This window comes from Polypterus senegalus, chromosome 10 (assembly GCF_016835505.1).
Source record: "Polypterus senegalus isolate Bchr_013 chromosome 10, ASM1683550v1, whole genome shotgun sequence".
NCBI lineage: Eukaryota > Metazoa > Chordata > Cladistia > Polypteriformes > Polypteridae > Polypterus > Polypterus senegalus.
The window spans coordinates 113,617,421-113,637,640 of record NC_053163.1 but is presented as its reverse complement, the minus strand read 5'-3'; the positions used below and the strand labels follow the sequence as shown (position 1 = coordinate 113,637,640).

Here is a 20,220-nt window from a genome sequence, read left to right as displayed (position 1 = left end):
ATAATTAGCCTTACCTTATCTTTACACTCTAAGCCCAAGGTTTTGGGCACATGTGTGTAAAACACCTGCCCCTTTCAGCTGGCAAACTAAACAATGGACCGATCACATCTGCCCTTCCTGTCTTTTGATAAGGCATAATAATTAACATCCTGGGTCATCACCTACTTTTTTTAGGTTCAGCAAGCACAGAACATTGAAGATCCTACTTTATGACACTGCATGTTTTAAGCCCGCATAGAGACATGGGGCTGGTGGAAAATGTATCATTTAAAACTTAACTGGACCCCTGACACAATGCAACTCTTCCCTTCAATGTTTGCCATCTTTTAGCACATCAAAACAACTAAATAACTAAATAATTTGAACTGGGAAGGTGGAACTCATCTGAATTCTTAAAGCCAAGGTCAGGCCATGGGAAAGCCTACAGATCATTCTGCGAGCTTTGAAATCAACGGTTTCGTACCTTTTTGCTCAAAGGTAGCTAAACTTCCATTTTACATCTGTGTAAAAGCAAAAAAAAAAAAGTTAAAATACTGTTAAATAAGGCACAAAAAATTTACACATTTCCCATGAGCACACAGAAAAGACATCTTGGGAAACTGATGTCAAAATTCTACAAGGCAGCTTCTTTTCATTCCCTCTCTCCTCAGTTGCACCAGAGCAGAGCTCACATCATCACATTTCATCAGTCTGTCACAATGAATAACATTCTAGCATTTAAGCCAACCCTGATAATCATCCATCCATTATACAACCCACTATATCCTAACTACAGGGTCACAGGGGTCTGCTGGAGCCAATCCCAGCCAACACGGGGTGCAAGGCAGGAAACAAACCCCGGGCAGGGCGCCAGCCCACTGCAGGGCACACACACCAATGCACCTAACCTGCATGTGTTTGAACTGTGGGAGGAAACTGGAGTACCCGGAGGAAACCCATGCAGACATGGGGAGAACATGCAAACTCCATACAGGGAGGACCTGGGAAGCAAACCCGGGTCTCCTAACTGCGAGGCAGCAGCGCTACCACTGCGCCACCCACCCTGAATGTTCATAGTCAGAGATTTCTAAGAAACACCTCACAGAAAGTATATCAGAATATCTGAAGCAGTTCCAGATTGGTACGACATTTGAATCTAGTCAACAGTTCTGAAGGAACAGATGAAAGGGCTTGGGGAAAACGAGGGGTGTTAAAAGCCAGGAGGTTCCAGCAGCTCTCAATTGACTAAGCCAATTCAATTTTTTCCATTTTGATCCTAAAACATGTGATGGAATATTGGCAAAAAAAATAAATAAATAACACCACTTTTAAACACATTGCATTCTATGAAGATTAGGCTAACAATCACACAGAATCCAGCAAGACCAGGTTTACTAAAGCAGATCCACTAAATCCATGGGATTAAATGGGAATTTGTATTTTCGCCTCATTTAAACCTTCTAATCTCTGGCAAGTGAGGCAGGAGACGTCAGAAGCACTGGAAAATTTTTAAATGGTGAGAATGTACCAAATACTGAAATGTCAATCTGGGCAAGCAGTGCCACATACTGGTTAAGGTTTTGGACTACAGACTTCAAACCCTGAGGCTGTAGATTCAAATACAACTACTGACACAGTACGACCAAGAAGCCACATCATCTGCCTGTACTCCAATTAGAAAAATGTTGTAAGTCCCCATGGGTAATATAGGTGTCAGTCAAATAATAAGTAATTATAATAATCCAATGCAACTAAGTAACCTCCTTTAGGAATGGGGGACCTAAATCCAGAAAGCAGTGGTGGTGCTGGAAAAATCAAAAGGTGTCAGTAAGTTAATTAATGTTCAAAAGTACCATACCACACAGGTCTCAGAACTGAAAATTAGCCAAAAAGAGCAAATGAGGAAAGTGAAACACACAAATAGTAGCAGGCAGTGAGCGAGACAATCTCTTGTTGCAGTAAGGCAACAGAAAGACAACTTTTAATTAGGCAACAGCCTATCAGTACGATACCTGCACCGTCCGTAATTATCCGTTTATTTAGTGAAGTATAGAAACAAGAGTAAGTAGTGAATCAGGTAACCAGATTTGTGCTTTCTCAATTAAATTCTGCTTTTTAATATACTCTTGAAGGGGCCAGTTAGTAACTACTACTCATATTGCAAAATTGGTGGGACATGCAAGTAAGAATTTCACTGTGCTCTGTACAAGCAACAGTACTACTACTATATTTCCATTATTACCTCTATATGGGACACCAATTTGAAGCAATCTGTATACATCACAAATATATCTGACAACAACAAGGAATAACAATATACATATAATGGGCAATGAAAGTGATCAATGACAAACCAGAAATGTCACTCACTAATAGTAAAAAGGTCATAAACTGACCTACTGTCCATAATCACTGCGGAAATGTCAATCAATCACTAATAGTAAGAAGGCCAAAAACGGACCTAAGCACTGCGCAGTTTGTAATAAAGAATATCATTACTACCATTTACATAAAGATAGTACTCGGTATAAAATAAATAATAAAAAGCTGGTAGCAAGAAAAAAAATTAATGCCAATATATTACAACATTTAAATAATGTTATCAGTGATCCAGAGAGTGAAACTGTGTTTGCTTCATTCCTTGAAGATATACATTGAAGATGATCCATTAGTTTTCTACATCAGCCATTCCCTGGTCGAGGTCAGTGACCGCAGTAATAATAACAGCAGCGTGCACGCGCGGAGGGCGACTGACCGTCTCCCGTCATCGGACAAGCTATCGATCTAGCAGTACTGCCTCTAGCCACGCTTTACTAGCGAGACGTGGTCGTTTCTTGCCACGAGACACCTTAGCGTTGTGAAAGGCCATCACATTAAACAATCCGAGCAGCCGTGCACTTTGACAAGATACTGGTTTCCCCCTAACGAGCAGGACTGTCAAACGGAGAAAGACGGAGCCTCTGCTGCTTGACACAATCCTCCTTAAAGATGACACCGTCACCAAAACTCTCACCACCAACTTTTTAAAGCGGTTATTTTTAAGGCTGGCATGCTCGCTGCTTTGTCCCGAAGGCAGCAACAGTTATCTGCTGGTCAAGCGTTTTTTTAGGCTTTCACGCCCTGCCCGACCTAACGGACAGACGCGCTATATACTTACCCCCATGATAACTCTGTCCAATCTTCTTCCTTAGGATTTTCAGCGCTCTGCCCGTTGAGCCCCTCAAGTTGAAGCTGAGAGAGCGGGGCCTCAGCGACCCCCAACTCCGACTTGTCATACCTTATGCTCTAAACGAACCGACATCAGCCAGTAACACATCCCATCCAGCACGACTTCTGGACACAGTCGAGATTCCCTCGTCTCAAACTACGCTCAGAAAAATGGGAGGAGGCAGTGAAATTAGAACACAGAGGCTTCTGGGGTATGTAGTCCTTATCAAGCCGCTCTAATAAATGAAGGCTAGAAGGTCTCGTGGCGCCGACGCCGATGTCAGTCTGTGAATCGAAAAATCCACTAACTCATACATCAAGCTGCGTCACGAGACCCACGTCAGTAATGAATGCGCGACGGCTATCAGACCGCACAAAAGTGAGTAGTTGTACACAAATACACCACAGGAATAGACACATCGAGGGAGAGTCCCTGTGTGCTAAGAAGAAATAAACACGTAGTCGGACAGTATTTGTTTTATTAGAAAAATAAAATCAAGACGTTTGTAATGTGTGTGTCAGTTTTTTTCTTTCAAAGTGCCAGGAAAGCCCCTAATACCCCCTTCGATAAAAGAATGTATTTTAAAATAGAATCAAAACGTTTTTAATGTGTGTGTGTGTCAGTTTTTTTTTTCTTTCAAAGTGCCAGGAAAGCCCCTAATATCCTCCTTCGATAAAAGGCTTTAAAAATGGAATGTAAATTACTGAGATGAAGTTTATGTTTCATGAAAACTGCTGGTACAACACAATGTTACTATAATAGCACTTGTTGCTCATTTGTCACGCTGTCGAGCGAATTCAGAGGAAGGGATGGTCTGTCATGTGAAGCCAGTCTGATGTCAGCAGAGATCACTCTTGTCCATCTGGGGCTTGTTCATAAACGAATCCTTTCAGAATTGCACCAAATAATCGATGTGAACCCCGCACAGCACAATAGTGCCAACCGATTACCAAATTAGACGCATTGGGTGATCAGGGAGAGTTTGTAACTTTTCTAATGTAATCGCGGTTTAACCATGGGTAAGTCCTCGAACACTCTCAAGAGGAAGTGAAAGTAAGATCATGCGACACATGCATGCGAACACGTCAGATTCAAATAATATCTATTTTCTCGATTAGCTTTTTAGAATATGCGGTGACGGGGAGCCGGAGCCTACAGGTCGTAAGCATCGGGAGGAAAGCAGGAGCCGACCCTTAACAAGACACCAGTCCATTGTAACTGCCACTAGCAAGAAAAAAATAACACCAATTCATGTTCGGATATTTCATCACTTCATTATCAGTTATATCATTACCTTGTTTTATTACAGTAATGCCATCCCCTTTCTGAAACACTTTTATTTCCATTACAGAATCATGGGAGCGCGAGTCCTACACAAGCCACCAGGCTAAAGGCACTGATTACTCAACTGTGCATCTTTGTATTGTGAGTAAAATGCTAGCTAAGATACCATCAACGACCAAAAGATAACAGCATACCTTAAAATTATTAACACCGCTATACGGCTAATTTACAGCCATTATCAGCAAACAACACTCTTAAAAAATAATGGTTCTTTAATGGCACTTTACTGGGTTCTGTGGTTCGACATTTTGCGATTGCTTGACAAATAACTATCTCATTCATGGATCCTTGCCTATGAAATTGGTTCTCTGGGCACTGCAACAGTTTCTAATATGTGGTCAAAGCAGAAATCTCTAGGCTACAGAAGAACACTGGCAGATTAAGAAAACCCAAATTTAGTCAGTGTGATTGTATGCTGCAAGAGTCCTTCTAAAATCATAAACCCATCTGGATTTCAAATTTTTTTTACTGTATTTATTGAGCCTGTTATGGACCTAAATAAATAAAGGTTCTTTCTAAAACGTAGAAAATTCTTCCTTCCACAAGGATCTATCCTGGGTCGACTGCTGTTTTTGATCTACATGCTTCCATTCAGTCAGATAATCTCAAGGCATAACGTGAGCTACCACAGGTATGCTGATGACACAAAACTGCATTTATCAAAGACCCCTAATCTCTTGGTTCACTAACTCAGTGTCTTACTTGTGTTTCTGAGTGGATGAGTAGTAATTTTCTCAAACTAAATAAGGAGAAAACAGAAATCTTAGTGACTGGCAAAAATGGATATAATGAGGATATTAGAAATAAACTTGATTCATTAGGCTTAAAAGTCAATACAGAGGTAAAGAATTTAGGGGTAATTATTGACTCTGACCTAAATGTTAAATCACCTATTAATCAGATCACTAGGAAAACATTTTTATCACTTAAGAAATATAGCAAAGATTAGATCCCTTATAACTTTGTAAAATGCTGAAAAATTAGTTCACATTTTTGTTTTCAGTCGACCAGATTACTGTAACGCACTCCTCTCAGGACTCCCCAAAAAAGACATCAATCGACTGCAACAAGTGCAGAGTGCAGCTGCTTGAATCCTAACTAGGAAAAGAAAATCTGAGCACATCTCTCCAGTTTTGATGTCACTACACTGGTTACTCATGGCATTTAGAATTGACTTTAAAATCCTGCTTCTGGTTTAAAAAGCCTTAAATAATCTCGCTCCATCTTATAATATGGAAAGCGTTTCACCTTACACTACAAATTGTAACCTAAGGTCTTCAAATGAGTGCCTGCTTATAATTCCAAGAGCTAAACTTAAAGGAAGTGGTGAGGCGGCCTTCTGCTGTTATATGCAACTAAAATCTGGAATAGCCTGCCAATAGCAATTCACCAGGCTAATACAGTGGAGCACTTTAAAAAACTGCAAAACACCCATTATTTAATATGGCTTTCTTATAGCTTCATTTTACTGTAACCCTGATATTCTGTATATGTATTTAATTATAATTTTATCATGGCTCTGCAATCCGTACTAACCCCTACTTTCTCTGCTGTTCTTTTCCTAGTTTTCTGTGGTGTTGATCTGAGCCACCACCACCTGATCAAAGCACAGTGCAGTCCCTACATTGATGGATTGAAGGCCAGAGGTCCACATGACCATCATCATCTAATTCTTCTACATGAAGCCTGAAAGCCATGAGGACTGATTTGGTTTATTTATGGTAGGTAGAATGCCCAGCTTCTCGTGGCCTGGAACCCCTAAAGACTTTTTTTTTTTTTTTCTCTCCAGCCCTCTGGAGTTTTTTTTTGTTGGCTTTATTCTTTGTTACTTAGTATTGCCTAATCTTATTTTTATATTTTTCTTTTTTCTTTCTTCATCTTGTATAGCACTTTGAGCTACATGATTTGTATGAAAACGTGCTATAGAAATAAATGCTGTTGTTGTTTCTGGGGCCTTCGTGCGGATGGTTCTTGGTGCCCTTATGGCATCATTCTGTAGGACTGGTCTGACATCTTTATTTTTAAGAGTGTATCCTAATGGTAACACATGCACAGAACGTGGGCATTTAACAAAGTTCAAGCACAGTGGGGCTGTTGAACAATGATCACACACAAACAAGAGCACTTACTTTAGAGGAAAGAGTTTTACATTGGCTTAAAGTGGCACTTTTTGCTGTTCTTGAGAGGGCAAAGCAAAGTTCTTGGGAGCAGAAGGCCACTGCTGCTTATAAAACAGACCCTGCTATATTCACAAGCTCTACACATCCAATGACCGCTGCAAAACCACAATACTGTATTTAAAATCAATTCTTAACTCATCCAGAAATTAACCATTTACTGTTAGCACAATAATTGGAACTACATTATGTGGAGAATCAGACATTGACTTTATTATCCAGTAGTATGGGGCCACAAGGCAGGAAGCAAGCCTGGCCAGGATCATCTCTGGTCATCAGGCCCTTAACATTGGATTATTTCATGGATGTACAAATCAGATTACTCGAAAAACGAAAGTGTAGAGAGCTGTCAACAAAGAATACATCACAGCAGATACAGAGGTAGATTAGCACTTGGGCACATGGTTGTGATTCTGACCATACACTCAGAAATAAAGGTGCCAAAGTTGTTCTTCAGTGCGATGCCTTATTCATTTTTGGTTCCCAAAAGAACCATCAATATGAAGATTTCAGAAAGACCCTTTATTACTTTACATCAGCAACAGGCTTCATAAATTACCATTAATACTTTTAAAATGATTCTTCTCGCATGCAAACATAGGCCGAGTTCAAGTTTTCTTGATCTCTCAGTATCCTGCTAGGTAGCCTACTATTCTTGAAAGAATTCTGTTTTGCCCACATATTAGGAACCTTTTTATGATGCAAAGAACCTTTCCCATAATGAAATGGCTCTTTGTCAAGCAGTGGCTACACAACCCATAAGGGACCATTATTTTTAAGATTGTAGATGAACAGTTTTACGGCTGTTGACTAGTCAAAAGGTCGCCGCAGAGCTGATCTGATCTCAGATGCATTTCCTTTCAGAAATTTCCCTAAACACATACTATAACTACTGCACTGTAACTGACATGTCCTCTTGACATTAATTTTGTTCTTGTTTACAGTCCAGATTTTAAAATATTTTGGGGGTGCTACAGAAGTTAGCAATGAGTCATGGGTTCAGATTCCATCCTGGTTACTGCCTGCAGCTTTCCCCCCAAATTATAAGGTTGGCCCTTACCTTCCGTCAGATGATTTTGCAATAGGGACATCAAAAAAAAAAAATGGATTAAATGAATGTCGTAATGAATACATAAAAGTCCTTAAAAAGCTTACAGTTGCACTGTTGACCTATGTATTTTCTGCAGTGTACTTTGTGGGTACATGAAAGCAGTTTACATCATTAAGCTGGTGCCACATAATAATTGCCTCTGCTTTCCTTTAGCATCTCAGAGCAGAAAATCATCAGTGTGCTCCAAATTGGTAGTCAGCATATAAATGAAATAAAAGTGTGGGATGAGCAGATTATATGTAAATATGCACCATCAGCATCATGTAACGTGGCTCACTCTTTGCAGTGCTCTTTTTGTGCTCTGGTGGCTTTTATGAGATTCCAAATATAATAATCTATTTATAAATCACTCTTTCTGTTAGCATGTTTTGGGGCCAATTTGCATTTTTGCATGTTCTAAAGTAAATTACATTTTTCATTGGGGTAGCACAATGGTTAGCACTGCTGCCTGATGGCTCCAGAAACTCCTGATCCAGTCCCTGAATGTGTAGAATTTCTACTGTCTACGTGTATGTGCATTAGTTTATCCCAAGAGGCAGCAGTTTCATCCCTAGCTTGGTTGGTAAGCCTAAACTGGCCATGTGAGTGTTTCCTGTGATAGACTGGCATCCACCTAGAATGTTGTTTCGTTTCTGAACCCAGGCGCTATACAGGTCCTGGTTGTCGTTTTCGCAGGACATTCCCAGAAACACTTGCAGAAAGCCAGGTGAAGGTTGCCAATGAACCAACTGCATACCTCAAAAGTATGAAAGGAAATGCTAAAATGTAAATAAAGGTATACTGTAATATTACCATTAACAGTTCTGTTGGAATACCCTGCACCTACAAAGTAGAAGATGCATTCTGTGTGCATCTGATTTGTTACTCCTTCTGTTGACTGTCTGCAGTTCAGGATTAAGCAGTGTCTCATTCATTCATTCATTCATTCACTCATTCATCCATTGACTAATTATCCCAACACAGACCCTTTTGAGCTGTAGTCTATCATAGCAGCAATGGTCAAGAAGAGACACCAGTCCTTTACAGTTCACACTAACTCATCTCAAACCAAGTTAGAGCCACTGATGAAACTGACGTGCTGCTTTTAGAAGGAATCCACAGCACACACATTAACACAATTTAAACTCCATACAGATAACAGAATCATGATTTGAACCCAGACCAATTAATAACTCCCTTAACAAGACAATCGGTCTATATTTTATACAGCACCTTGCACAGACAGCTTCTTCACATTTTGCTTCAGAAAGCAAGTGAGAAACAGTAGAAATGCAGCACAACAATGCACACCTCAGCACTAAATCCCTCCTGATGCTAACTGACAGCCTGTGACATTTTAGCTCTACAGACTGTACTACACTCCCGGTTTTAAGCAAAAAGGGCAGTCTGTCCCTTTTCGAAGGGCACACATAAATAACATACAGGAGAGAGAACAGATAAGGACCCATTAGGAAAGCTAACTGCCTAGCGAAACACCTGCTTCTAGTTAAAGACTGCAAAACTCGGTGGGAGGCTGATCAAATGCAGACAACATGACTAATCCCTGGAGACAGAGTGAACGTGTCACAGGCAGAACTGGAGGTCCAGAGCTGAGATGCTGCACAGGGTGCCCTGCTTTGCTCCACCTCAGCTGGGTTCCTGGTCCATACCAGTATAGCCATGTTGCCATGGAAACTGGCTATTCCACCCTGCACTGGCTGTCCACACTGAGAGTAAAAGTGCAGGGGGGTGCTGGCTATGAGTAACGGTGGCCATCATGCACATCCACACTGCCTACTGCATAACAGGTTATTGACATTCAAATCTCCTATTTGTTTCTCATTATAATCTGTTCCATCTAGCTCTTAAAATATCTTTCACCATACTGTGCTGTTCCATCCATGACAAACAATCATATTTACAATTGATTTGATGAACAGCGAAAAAGTTAACACTATTTTTGTCAAAACGAACTTCATTCAAGATTCCGTTCTGAAAAATTGGAAGAGAATGACAAGAGGGTGGAAGGAGATAATTATATTTTTCTTTGATTTTTAAATACTTTCTACTGTGGGTTCTAGCCGGGCCAAATGTTGATTCTGTAGCACATCCACACCTTCATGTCCTTGGGGCAATGATGACAGGGTCATTTTTGGAAAGTTGAGGTTTAACTGAATGAAAGATTGTGGGTTGTCCTTCCTCTTGAACCCGTCTGATGACAGAGCTGAACTCTGGAAAGTGTTTTTACTATTTCAACACAGATGATTATTGTGTAAGGTATTAATATCATAAAACGTCATTCAAACAACTTTTTTTTCCCAAAAATGACCTTGCGAGATGACTAGAACAACACTGGTTATAGAGTTCTGTATATAAGTTTGTACAAATAAATTAATAACACAATAATCCATCGGTTAGAAACGTCTAGTAACTTGGAATGCTGGCATTTAGCTTCTCCTTGTTATGACAGCAGAGGCCTGGCAACACTCCTCACTCCAGGGGTGAGCTACAGTGTTTTCGTCAAGGGGTAATCTGTGTCTTAATGAAATGTACATAAAATTAGACTTTTTCTTTACGAGTGGTAATTTGGCATTAATTCATGGGTTATGTGTTTGTATTGCTATATAACAACTAGGATCAATGAAGAACTATATTCTGGTGGGCCTTTAATAAGAACATATAAACCGTTCTGAGAAGTCCAACATAATTTCCCAAACATTGCTGTAACTTTTTCAAAATATGGCCAAGTACATGTATGGTGGTCTCCAAGGAGCTACTGCCGACACTGCATGGCAATACATTCTTTTTATCTAAACATCTCTGTGCAAGGAAACTGTAAGATTAATGAAAGCAACTATCAAAATCTAAATGAGCATATTCAATCCCAAAAACAGATTGGAGAAGGCAGAAAAAATAATTTAAATAGACCTAAATGACCTTCAGAACTGGGTAAACACGTGGAAAATGCAGTTTATCGTGGAAAAGTGTAAAGTGCTACACCCTGGCAAAAGGAGCATCAGTTATAAATATAAGATGGGAGACTCTGTCATACAAGAAGAAACCTCTGAAAAGGATTTAGGGGTACATGTTGATCCAACATTTTTATTGACTAAGAAATGTACAAAAGCAATTAAAAAGGCAAATGAAATGTTAGGCTATATCATAAAAACTGTTGAATTTAAGTTAAGGGATGTTATTCTTAAACTATATAATTCACTCATAAGACCACATCTGGAGTATTGTATGCAGTTCTGTTCATCACAGTACAAGAAAGACATAGCAGCACATGAAGCTGTGCAGAGGAAAACAACCAAGTGTATCCCAGGACTTAAGGACATGACCTACTCTGACAGATTCAGAGAATTAAACCTGTTGAGTCTCAAGCAGAGGAGACAACATGGGGACCTCATCCAGGTATTTCAAATCCTCAAAGGCATTGATAAAGTTGATCCAGCAAAATTCTTTTGGCTTAAGAGTAAATCACATACTTGAGGACATCAGTGGAAGTCAAGGGGAAGTGTATTTAGGACCAAAGCCTGGAAGTGCTTCTGTATGGAAAGAGATGTGGGACTCTGGAACCAACTACCGAGACATGAGGAAGAAACTGTGACAACCTTTAAGAAGAATCTGGATGAGATATTGGGACAATATTTGTTGCTTGTCCAATTTCTTATGTTTCTTACGTTAGTCACTATATTATACTGCCTGCCTGTTGTAATAGCAGCACTGATGCACTTAAATGATTTTCTTCTACACTACAAATTCCATTTACATGCCCTTCATAGGTGGTGTGGTGTGGCAGCTATGGCACATGGAAACAGCTGGATCTGTAAGTGTAAGGTACCATGAAATTGTGCTCAGCATAAAAAGGGGCTATATCAAACTCTGTTTTTCATTTTTCCACAGTTTTATCTTCTCAGAAAGTACACCAACAGCACAATGATCTTTTTGGCTCCTCTAGTTTAAGTACCTGCACTGATGATACAATCTATGCGTACTTCTCCACTTCTGCTATTCAATACACCATCCTTTCACTGTAAGCCTGCACCATTCAGTACAGTTTCTAAAGGAACCAAAGCCTACCCTAGCAGGAGCCCAGTTCATCACAGAACATCCATTCATCCATCCATCCATCCATTATCCAACCCGCCATATCCTAACTACAGGGTCACGGGGGTCTGCTGGAGCCAATCCCAGCCCACACAGGGCGCAAGGCAGGAAACAAACCCCATGCAGGGTGCTAGCCCACTGCAGGGCACACACACCCACACACTAGGGACAATTTAGGACACCTTTGCTCAAATGACTTTCTAACATCATATTTTCAAACTACTGTATACATAGAAACTGGAGGAAAACCCCTTGGACAAGCTTCACCTAGAAGTCACCTTAGCTGAAGCAGCTGAGTAGCCCAGCTCTAGTCTTATCATAGAGACTAAACTGCACTACTGTTTCACATGCCACCCATAACCACACAAGAGGGGCTCTCGGTCCTTCAAACGTTCAAGTTGTAAGTTCTCTTGGGTTTGGTTTTTCTCCACTATTCGTGTCATGCTGTTTTGTTTTTTTTTTTCTTTTGTAACCTTTAGCCTGTAACATTTGTAACACAGTTGTAACCTTTGCCAATATTTTAATTATTTTTTGTAAATAACAGCATTGAAGGTATAAGGAAGCTACTTAACTCCTTCCTCTTTTATAGGTATAAACAGAAATGACAATACTTTCATTGATCTTGACACAGCTTTAAGGGGAAGCACGCTACATGACATTGTTCATGACCTGATATAGGGGGCTCAGTGATTAATTAGCACAGCATTCATACAAAGTTTAAAAGTCCTCTGTGTGAATTCTGGCCAAAAATGGCCTGTGTGAAGTTTGCATGTATTCCTTTAACTGGGGTCGGTTTTTATTCCATGTACTCCCCTTTTCCTTCCACATCCCCAAGACATGAGGTGAAGTGGCAACTTTAAATTAGCTCAGTATAGTGAGTGTGAGTGTGCCATGCATCATACTGGCACCCCGTCCAGTGATGATTCCATCTCTGCAACACTGCTGCCAGGGTAGACCCTGGTTCGTTGAGTCCTGCATGGGAATAATAATTCAATGCATGTATTCTCATAAACTTTGATTAGAACTTTATGATGGTGTCTTCAGTGAAAGACAGTACATTTTCTAGACTCTCTCAACAAAGTTTCAGAAAGAGGAAGCACAATAAGAGAAGTGAGGAGCACATCCAGTAAGCTGATTTGTGTTTGTTATGATATAAAATGATGTTCTGCATTTTAATATGTTATTGTTTGCCATGGGACTGGATAGTGGTTGGTGGAAGATACAGGAAAGTATTTCACTGTATTCTGTACAACTGACAATTCTAATACTACAGGAAACAAAGGTTCACTTCTATATTGCACACTGAGCTATGGTTACTGTTGCTGCTTCATAACCCAAGAAAACAGGGTCTGAGTCAAAGCGTAGTCCTCACATGTGTGTTGTTTGTGTGCTCTAATTGCTATTATGAAGTCTCAGATGTAAATGTAAAAAAACATTGGGTATGGTAGCAACCTTTTGTTGCAAATATGATTGGGAAAGTGGCACAGTGGTAAGAGTTGCTGCCTCTCAGCTCCAGAGCTTTTGGTTTGGCTCATTGTCTGTGTGAAATATAAATGTTCTTGAAATGTCCACAAGCCTCTTCTCCTAATGCTCAGAATTTATTCCTCCATCTCAAAGACAGACAAGTTAGACTGACGTGTGCCTCTAAACTATCTTTGTATGAATTGGTGTAGGTGTGAGTGTGCCCCGCAGTGCACTAGGAGTCCCACCTTGTATTGGTTCACAGCTTTCAACTATGAATGCTTGTTTCTGTATGTATAAGCTCACGGTACACTGCTTCATACATCCTGAATGGTTCTACCCAGCAAACAAGTAAAGTCTCCCAAAAATATTACATTGACCAACACAACCTCCTCTGGCTTCCATGTTACCAAAATCCCCTAATCTATATATTAACATGACACTAAAAGGTAGATTTATTCGTGTGTATTCTCCAAGGATTTGACAAATATGAGAAATGAAGCCACTAATCTTGAAACTGCAAGGTACATGACCAGCAGTTGGCATGCCATCAGTGCTTAGAAAGTAAAGGAAAGGTATGAGAAGAGAAACGCTTATATGAATGTTTTAGAAGTAGCTTGGCTTTGTTCCCAACCATTCCTTCCAACTTCAAGCACTGGTTTAAACCTCATTTTATTATTGTGAACACAATATTTGTTATGTTTATGACATTCCTGTGCTGCCATTTTGGGTTTTGGTTGCCAACATGTTGCGTTATTTCTGTATCTGCAAGCATTTTGTTGTTAGTAATTGTGTGGTGCTGCCATCATGTGTCATCCAGACATTCAGGTTCAATGTATTTAAGGTATCCATTTTGTCCAACTCTTTTTCACAAAAGAGTAGTTAGCATTTAAAAGACCTCAGGATTCCACACATTTTGCCTGGATTTGTCAAATACTTTTGGTTTGCACTTAGGGTTATTTATTTTGGCTCCATGTCCTTTCTGGTCTAGACCTTTGACTAGTTTACTAGTTTGTGATTTTCAGTTTTATTTCTTAGACCTGGGCTTTGCTTTTGGTCCTGCCATTTTCTCCAAAGCAGAACAACTTGCATGTCAAACTTTTTCATTTGGACAGTATGCCTCTGATTGTCCTTCACTATAAACATCTAGCCATACCCTGTAAGCCTATCAAAACTGATATGACATTAAAAAACTTTGATGGTGATTTTCAAGAATTTATTTGCTAGATCATGTGCATTCTGACAATTTCACTCTGAAGAAATTCAGATGTTGCGGAATATACATTGTGCATGGCGAGCCTACACCAGACTAGACTGCAAACCAAAGTATCCAAACATCCATTTGTAAGTCCACTTTCTGGTCCACTCCTCCACTTCAAGGTTAATGCCAATCCCATCAGCGTTTGATACAAGGCAGGAACTAACCTTGGACCAGACCATATTTATCCATTTAATTATATTTGAGTTTACCAGAGTAGCAATGACTTTTCACGACTGACGACTTTACCTAAAAGAAATCAAATTAGGACGTGTACCAAACTTGCTTATTCTAGACTGGGGCAAACACTTCTTTACAACAACCCCTTACAAGAATGGACAAACTACAGTATGAGTCATTTGAGTAAGAGGCAGCAGCTCTCCTTCATAGGAACATAACATATGTATTACGCACCTGAGCAACAGTATATATGCCTTTAGCAAGATTTATGAACAAACACACAGTGTCTCCACAAGGTTTCAAGAGGTTCATGCACTTGAAACAGCAGTGCACCACCCCACACTGCTCTTCCAATAAGTAACAGAGTTTTTCTCTGGAATCTGAAAGTAAGTAACATATTTTGGTGATATATAAATTCCCCAGTTCTAAAAAAAGGGAATTTCCTGCCACAACTCTTGCTGTCTCATAATCTCCAGGGACAGAAAAAAGACAGTGTTTACATTTGGGGTAGAGCATACATTGCTCAACCCATCACCGATAAGCAGGGAAAGCCACGCTTACTGGAAACTGTCTGGCGGCAAGCATGCAAATATTAGGTGTGTGTTTTTGTATGCATGTCGTATTTTTTTGTTGCAGGTTTAAAGCCATTTATTATAAATGACAAGTCTGTTGCTGATTAATTCTTACTCACGGGTGTCCTCACAAGCCCACCCAACCACATCTGAAGACAAAAGCTGAAGAAGGGAAGGCAACTCACATCAGACACCTGCTGCCGATAGCTGGCTGAACCAAGGGCCTTCTGTGTTCAAACAGAGCAGAGGAAACGCCACCAGACATTTTCACAGTATAAACACTTATCTAAATCCAATGTTCTTCTCATGAGGTGCTGCAGATCTGAATTACTTAATGAAGTTGCATGTAATATACCTTTGAGAGTGTTTGAGGCACACTACTGAAGCACACCACAGCATGTCCCAAAATCTCCAAAAATGTGATCATTGTCATTTAACAAAACAGGTCTTTAAGAGTCAGACCAATCCTAGAGACAATGGAATCAAACCAGGAGCCAAACTGGGATGACACCAGTATACCACAGAGGCCAATGAAAAATTGACGGTGAATGTCTGTGTAGAGGCCACGAAATGAACCTCCATTAAATTCAATCATTTAAGTAAAACGTTGTAGCAAAATCTGTATCTTGCCATCTCCTGATATTAAAGTGTAATTAACAAAACTTGACAGTCTTAAACTAGCGTAGTAAAATTTAGGGTCATGTTGGACCACTGCCTACCGTGGTGACAATGGGCATACGACCAGAACAGCCCTTGTGCTGTTCATTAATCCACAACACCAAATTTGTTTCAGGCAGTTAAACTGCACCATTGAATTGACCTCTTAACCAAGCAGATGAAGCACATTGGACATGCACAAATACTTTCCACCTGATAATTTTTTCACTCACTTTTCTTTAACTTTGAATTTCTAATTGTACTCCTCTTTTAGAGCACGCTTTGCAATGTTGATACAAGATAAGCGGAAATGTATGAATGAGCTGTTAGTGCGTAGGACCAATGAATGAGGAGCGAGGCGGGTCTTCAGTTCACAAACTCAGTCTTGCTTAAGTGCACACCCCAGACATTTTGGAAGTGGTTAATTTAGCAATATTTTAAAAACATAAATGTGTTTGGGATGTTGTGAGCATAGGACTGGATATTTGGCAGGATTATGCGACAGAGGTAAATGGAAAATTTTTTTTTGTGGATTTTTTTTTTGTTCACCTTATACAATTTCTTGTATTAGGAATTTGTTAGTTTTTGCATACCACTTGGGGTCAGAGCGCAGGGTCAGCCATTGTACAGCGCCCCGGAGCGATTACAGGTTAAGGGTCTTGCTCAAGGGCCCAGCAGAGTAGGACCTCTTTTGGCAGTGACAGGGATTCGAACCGGCAACCTTCTGGACACCAGTGCAGATCCTTAGCCTCAGAGCCACCACTCTGCCCCTAATGCTTTGATGCTGTTTAGTGTTGCTCCCCATAGACGTCTACTGTGACTACTTTGTTATCTCTGTTCTCCATAAAAATATGAAATTGCTCTCACCCTTTACTACAAACAACATCGGGTGAGTAACGGGTAAAAAAGTATAATTTTTGAGTGGAGTACTCCTTTAACATTCCTGCCCTTTATTCTTCATTGTGGTTACTGTAGGAATCAGCACTGCTTATCTGTACATTACATGGTCGTCATCATGTACATTAACAGGAATGTTCATGTGTGTTCAACTGTGAACTCTTCTGCCTAGCAGAGATGATCACTGGCCAAACGCCATTGTCAAATAAAGTATGCCCCAGTCCTTATGGGTCTGATTTGCAGTAATGCCCGATGTCTTCATTGTTTCAACAGGCCAGAAGAAAGTCACCTTGGAAATGGGGACATTTGTGTGTTGATGGTTTGAAAGATTCTTCACTGAAAGCTTGTTCATTCCCCTGTCTCTCCAAGACAATCGCTCTGTTCCTTCTCATTTACTTGGTTTACACTGGGGGAGCTGGCTCTGCACTAGTAATTTAAAGAAATCAGTGAAAGAGGCAAACACAACAACATGAAAATAGTTGATTAGATGAAACGCACACTACTAGCCACTAATGCTTTTCAGTGGGAAGTAACTTGCAATGTGCAGGACTCTACCCATTGAGCCAGCACAAATGGAGAAGTGGTAAAAAAAACATTAAGCAGTTTGTGGGGAACAGCCCGGACACAGACAGGTAGACATGATGTTTTGTACCACCACACATTTATTTACAATATTTACACAATAGTTAACACAACCCAGTGCCACAGCACCAATCACCCTTAGTCCAGGCCTTCTCACAATGCCTTTTTCTGTCTCTGGTCCGCCTCCACTCCTCTCCTCCGAGCTATGTCCTCTTCCACCCGACTCCAGCCATTGTACGAAGGGAGGCGGCCCCTTATATACACATCCGGATGTGCTCCAGGTGCTTTCCGACACTCTTCCGCCGGCACTCCCCTGTGTGGCAGAAGTGCCGGCTGCGCACACGGAAGCACTCCGAGTATCCCCGGTCCTTTCCGCCTAGCACTTCCGGGTGTGGCGGAAGTGCTGAGGTCCAGGGCTCAAAGGCACCGGGGCGCTCCTGGTGGTGACCATGGGCCCCTACAGGGTTGAGCTTCAAAGCCCTATACCCATAGTCCCCAAAGCAACCAGGGCAGTCACACCCACATGGTCTGGGGATGGCGCAAGCCCTCCTCCAGTCTTCCTGGACGTCCCGGCTGGGTCACCACCCCAGCCATCTCCGACATCTTCTTTATTCCATGTGCTTGTTGAGCTCCACTTTGCTTCTCCCACAGACAAAACATAAGTATCTCACTACCAAGGGGCAATTGAGCAGTATAGATATTGTCTCCATCTGATATGAGCTCTCTACTTATGTATTTATTGTGTAGCCATCGGTCCATGCTGAAAACCCACTTAGGTTCAGGTTGCGGAAAACCTGAATCTATTTTGACAACATTGGTGCAGGGCAGGGACCAAAGTTTAAAAAAAAAAACATGCCAGTCTGTTTCAGTGGGCACTCACACATTCACATGTGCTTATGCCAGCTCAATTTAGAGTTACCAGTGAACCTGTTCTAGGATTTGGACACAAGGAGAACTTGCAGCCCTTAATAAGAAACTGAATTGGCTAGGATTTGACCCCAAGACTCAGAAGCTGTGAGGCAGCAGATCTAATTATTGCACCACTCTAACCTCAATTACAACTATAGCTTAGTAAAGCACTTCCTAGAAAGTGGGAAGAATCTTACTGAGAAAGATGCACACAAGCTTCAAGCATTTGTAGATGTAAATGTTCTGAAGACAATGCAACTTTCCCACACACTGAGTATCCTCCCACTTCACGGTAACTTAAGAGACAGAGCCCAGCAATTATCAAATTCCAGCGTGCCACATCCCTAGCCTTTAGAACTATACCCTGGCTGTTTGACTATGGAGCTGGACTGGAAAGGGTGACAATTTAACTCCCTCCACTTACTCCCTGAGGGATTTTGGGTAAGTGTCTAAAGTGGTCTTCCTTCCGACTATATAAATAGGTTCTCAAATGTTCTATTTGTGTAGAGTCACCATGAAGCAGTGTGCACTAATTCAGCTTCCTCACATTTTTTAAATCTCTGAGACACTATAACCATCCCAGTCTGATTTCCAGGGAGCACAGCATCATATGCAAGTACAATGCTGGGCTTTGTCTGCTCTGTTAACTGACTAGATATAAGCAAGCCAAAAGGATCTGAACTGGTTTGTCAAATGGAATTGGCTGAACGGTCCATGATCCTATGATACTGGATTTGCTGAAAGTTTGCACATGATTCTGCGTTCTCCCCATATTCTGGTTAGCTAAAGAAAGTGTTTCACTTTTGTTAAGCTAAATTATGGTTAACCACACAAACCATGGAAAAAACATTATATAAGAATAAATACAAGGGATTCTGAAAGCATTCAGATCCCTTCACTTTCCGCACACTTCATTGTGTTGTAGATTTAATTTTAAATTTATAAATTTGACATTTTTGAACATCAATCTATACTCACTATCCCAAAATGACAGAGTAAAAACATGTTTTCAGAAAGGTTTGCAAATTTATTAAAATTCAAAACTGAAATAGTTCATTCAGATCCTTCTGTACTTTGTAGAAAATCCTTTGGCAGCAATTACAACCTTGAGTCTTAGTGAGTAAGTCTCTACAAGCTTTATACACCTAGATTTGGGCAGTTTATTCCATTCTTCCTGGCTGATCCTCTCAAGCTCCGTTAGATTGGATATGAAGTGTCTATAAACTGCCAACTTCAGTTCTCTCCACACGTGCTCTATGGGATTTAAGCCTGGGCTTTGGCTGGGCCAATCAAAGATAGTCAGAAATGAAAGTGTAGTTTTAGTATCAAACATATCCATTTAAAATGAAATCCACAACTCAATAGAGTGCGCAGAAAGTGAAGGGGTCTGAATACGCTCTGAATCAACTGCACATGCAGGGAGAGGTCAAAAATGAGAAAAAGTTTACATACAAAGAATATCAAAACTTGTAGCTTCCACTCAGGTTCAGTTAGTTACTCAACATGTTGTGAACAGTAAATAAAAATTCTGGCCACATTCTCTTACCTATAATTATATTTTATATCACATCACAAGGAGTAAGAAGAAAATTAAGGAGGACAATGTGTACCCAGGGATGCAACTTGCTAAAACCATCATCTTTGAGCTTTGCGGCTTTATTTCTTAAAGCAGCAGCCCCATTTCTCAGCACTCAGCAAAAAAAATGGATGCCTGCCTATGAATAGCCAACTCACTTCAGCATTATTATCAATAAATATCATCAAATAAAAAAGCACAGGCTGGATAATTTTCTTTT

General features: G+C 40.5%; 1 protein-coding gene across 3 annotated transcripts in view; it reads right to left on the bottom strand.

The window, feature by feature from the left end:
* Positions 1 to 20,220, bottom strand: part of stard8 (StAR-related lipid transfer (START) domain containing 8) — a 122,958-nt gene that overhangs the window by 57,560 nt on the left and 45,178 nt on the right. Inside the window, exon 1 of one of the 3 annotated variants that reach the window (XM_039766359.1) lies at positions 3,137 to 3,602. The exons of the other annotated variants lie outside the window; for them this stretch is intronic. Within the exon in view, the coding sequence (XP_039622293.1) occupies positions 3,137 to 3,254 (118 nt within the window). The 5' untranslated portion in view covers positions 3,255 to 3,602. Of the gene's footprint in view, positions 1 to 3,136; positions 3,603 to 20,220 lie in introns of those variants that run through there. 3 annotated transcript variants of the gene reach the window in all.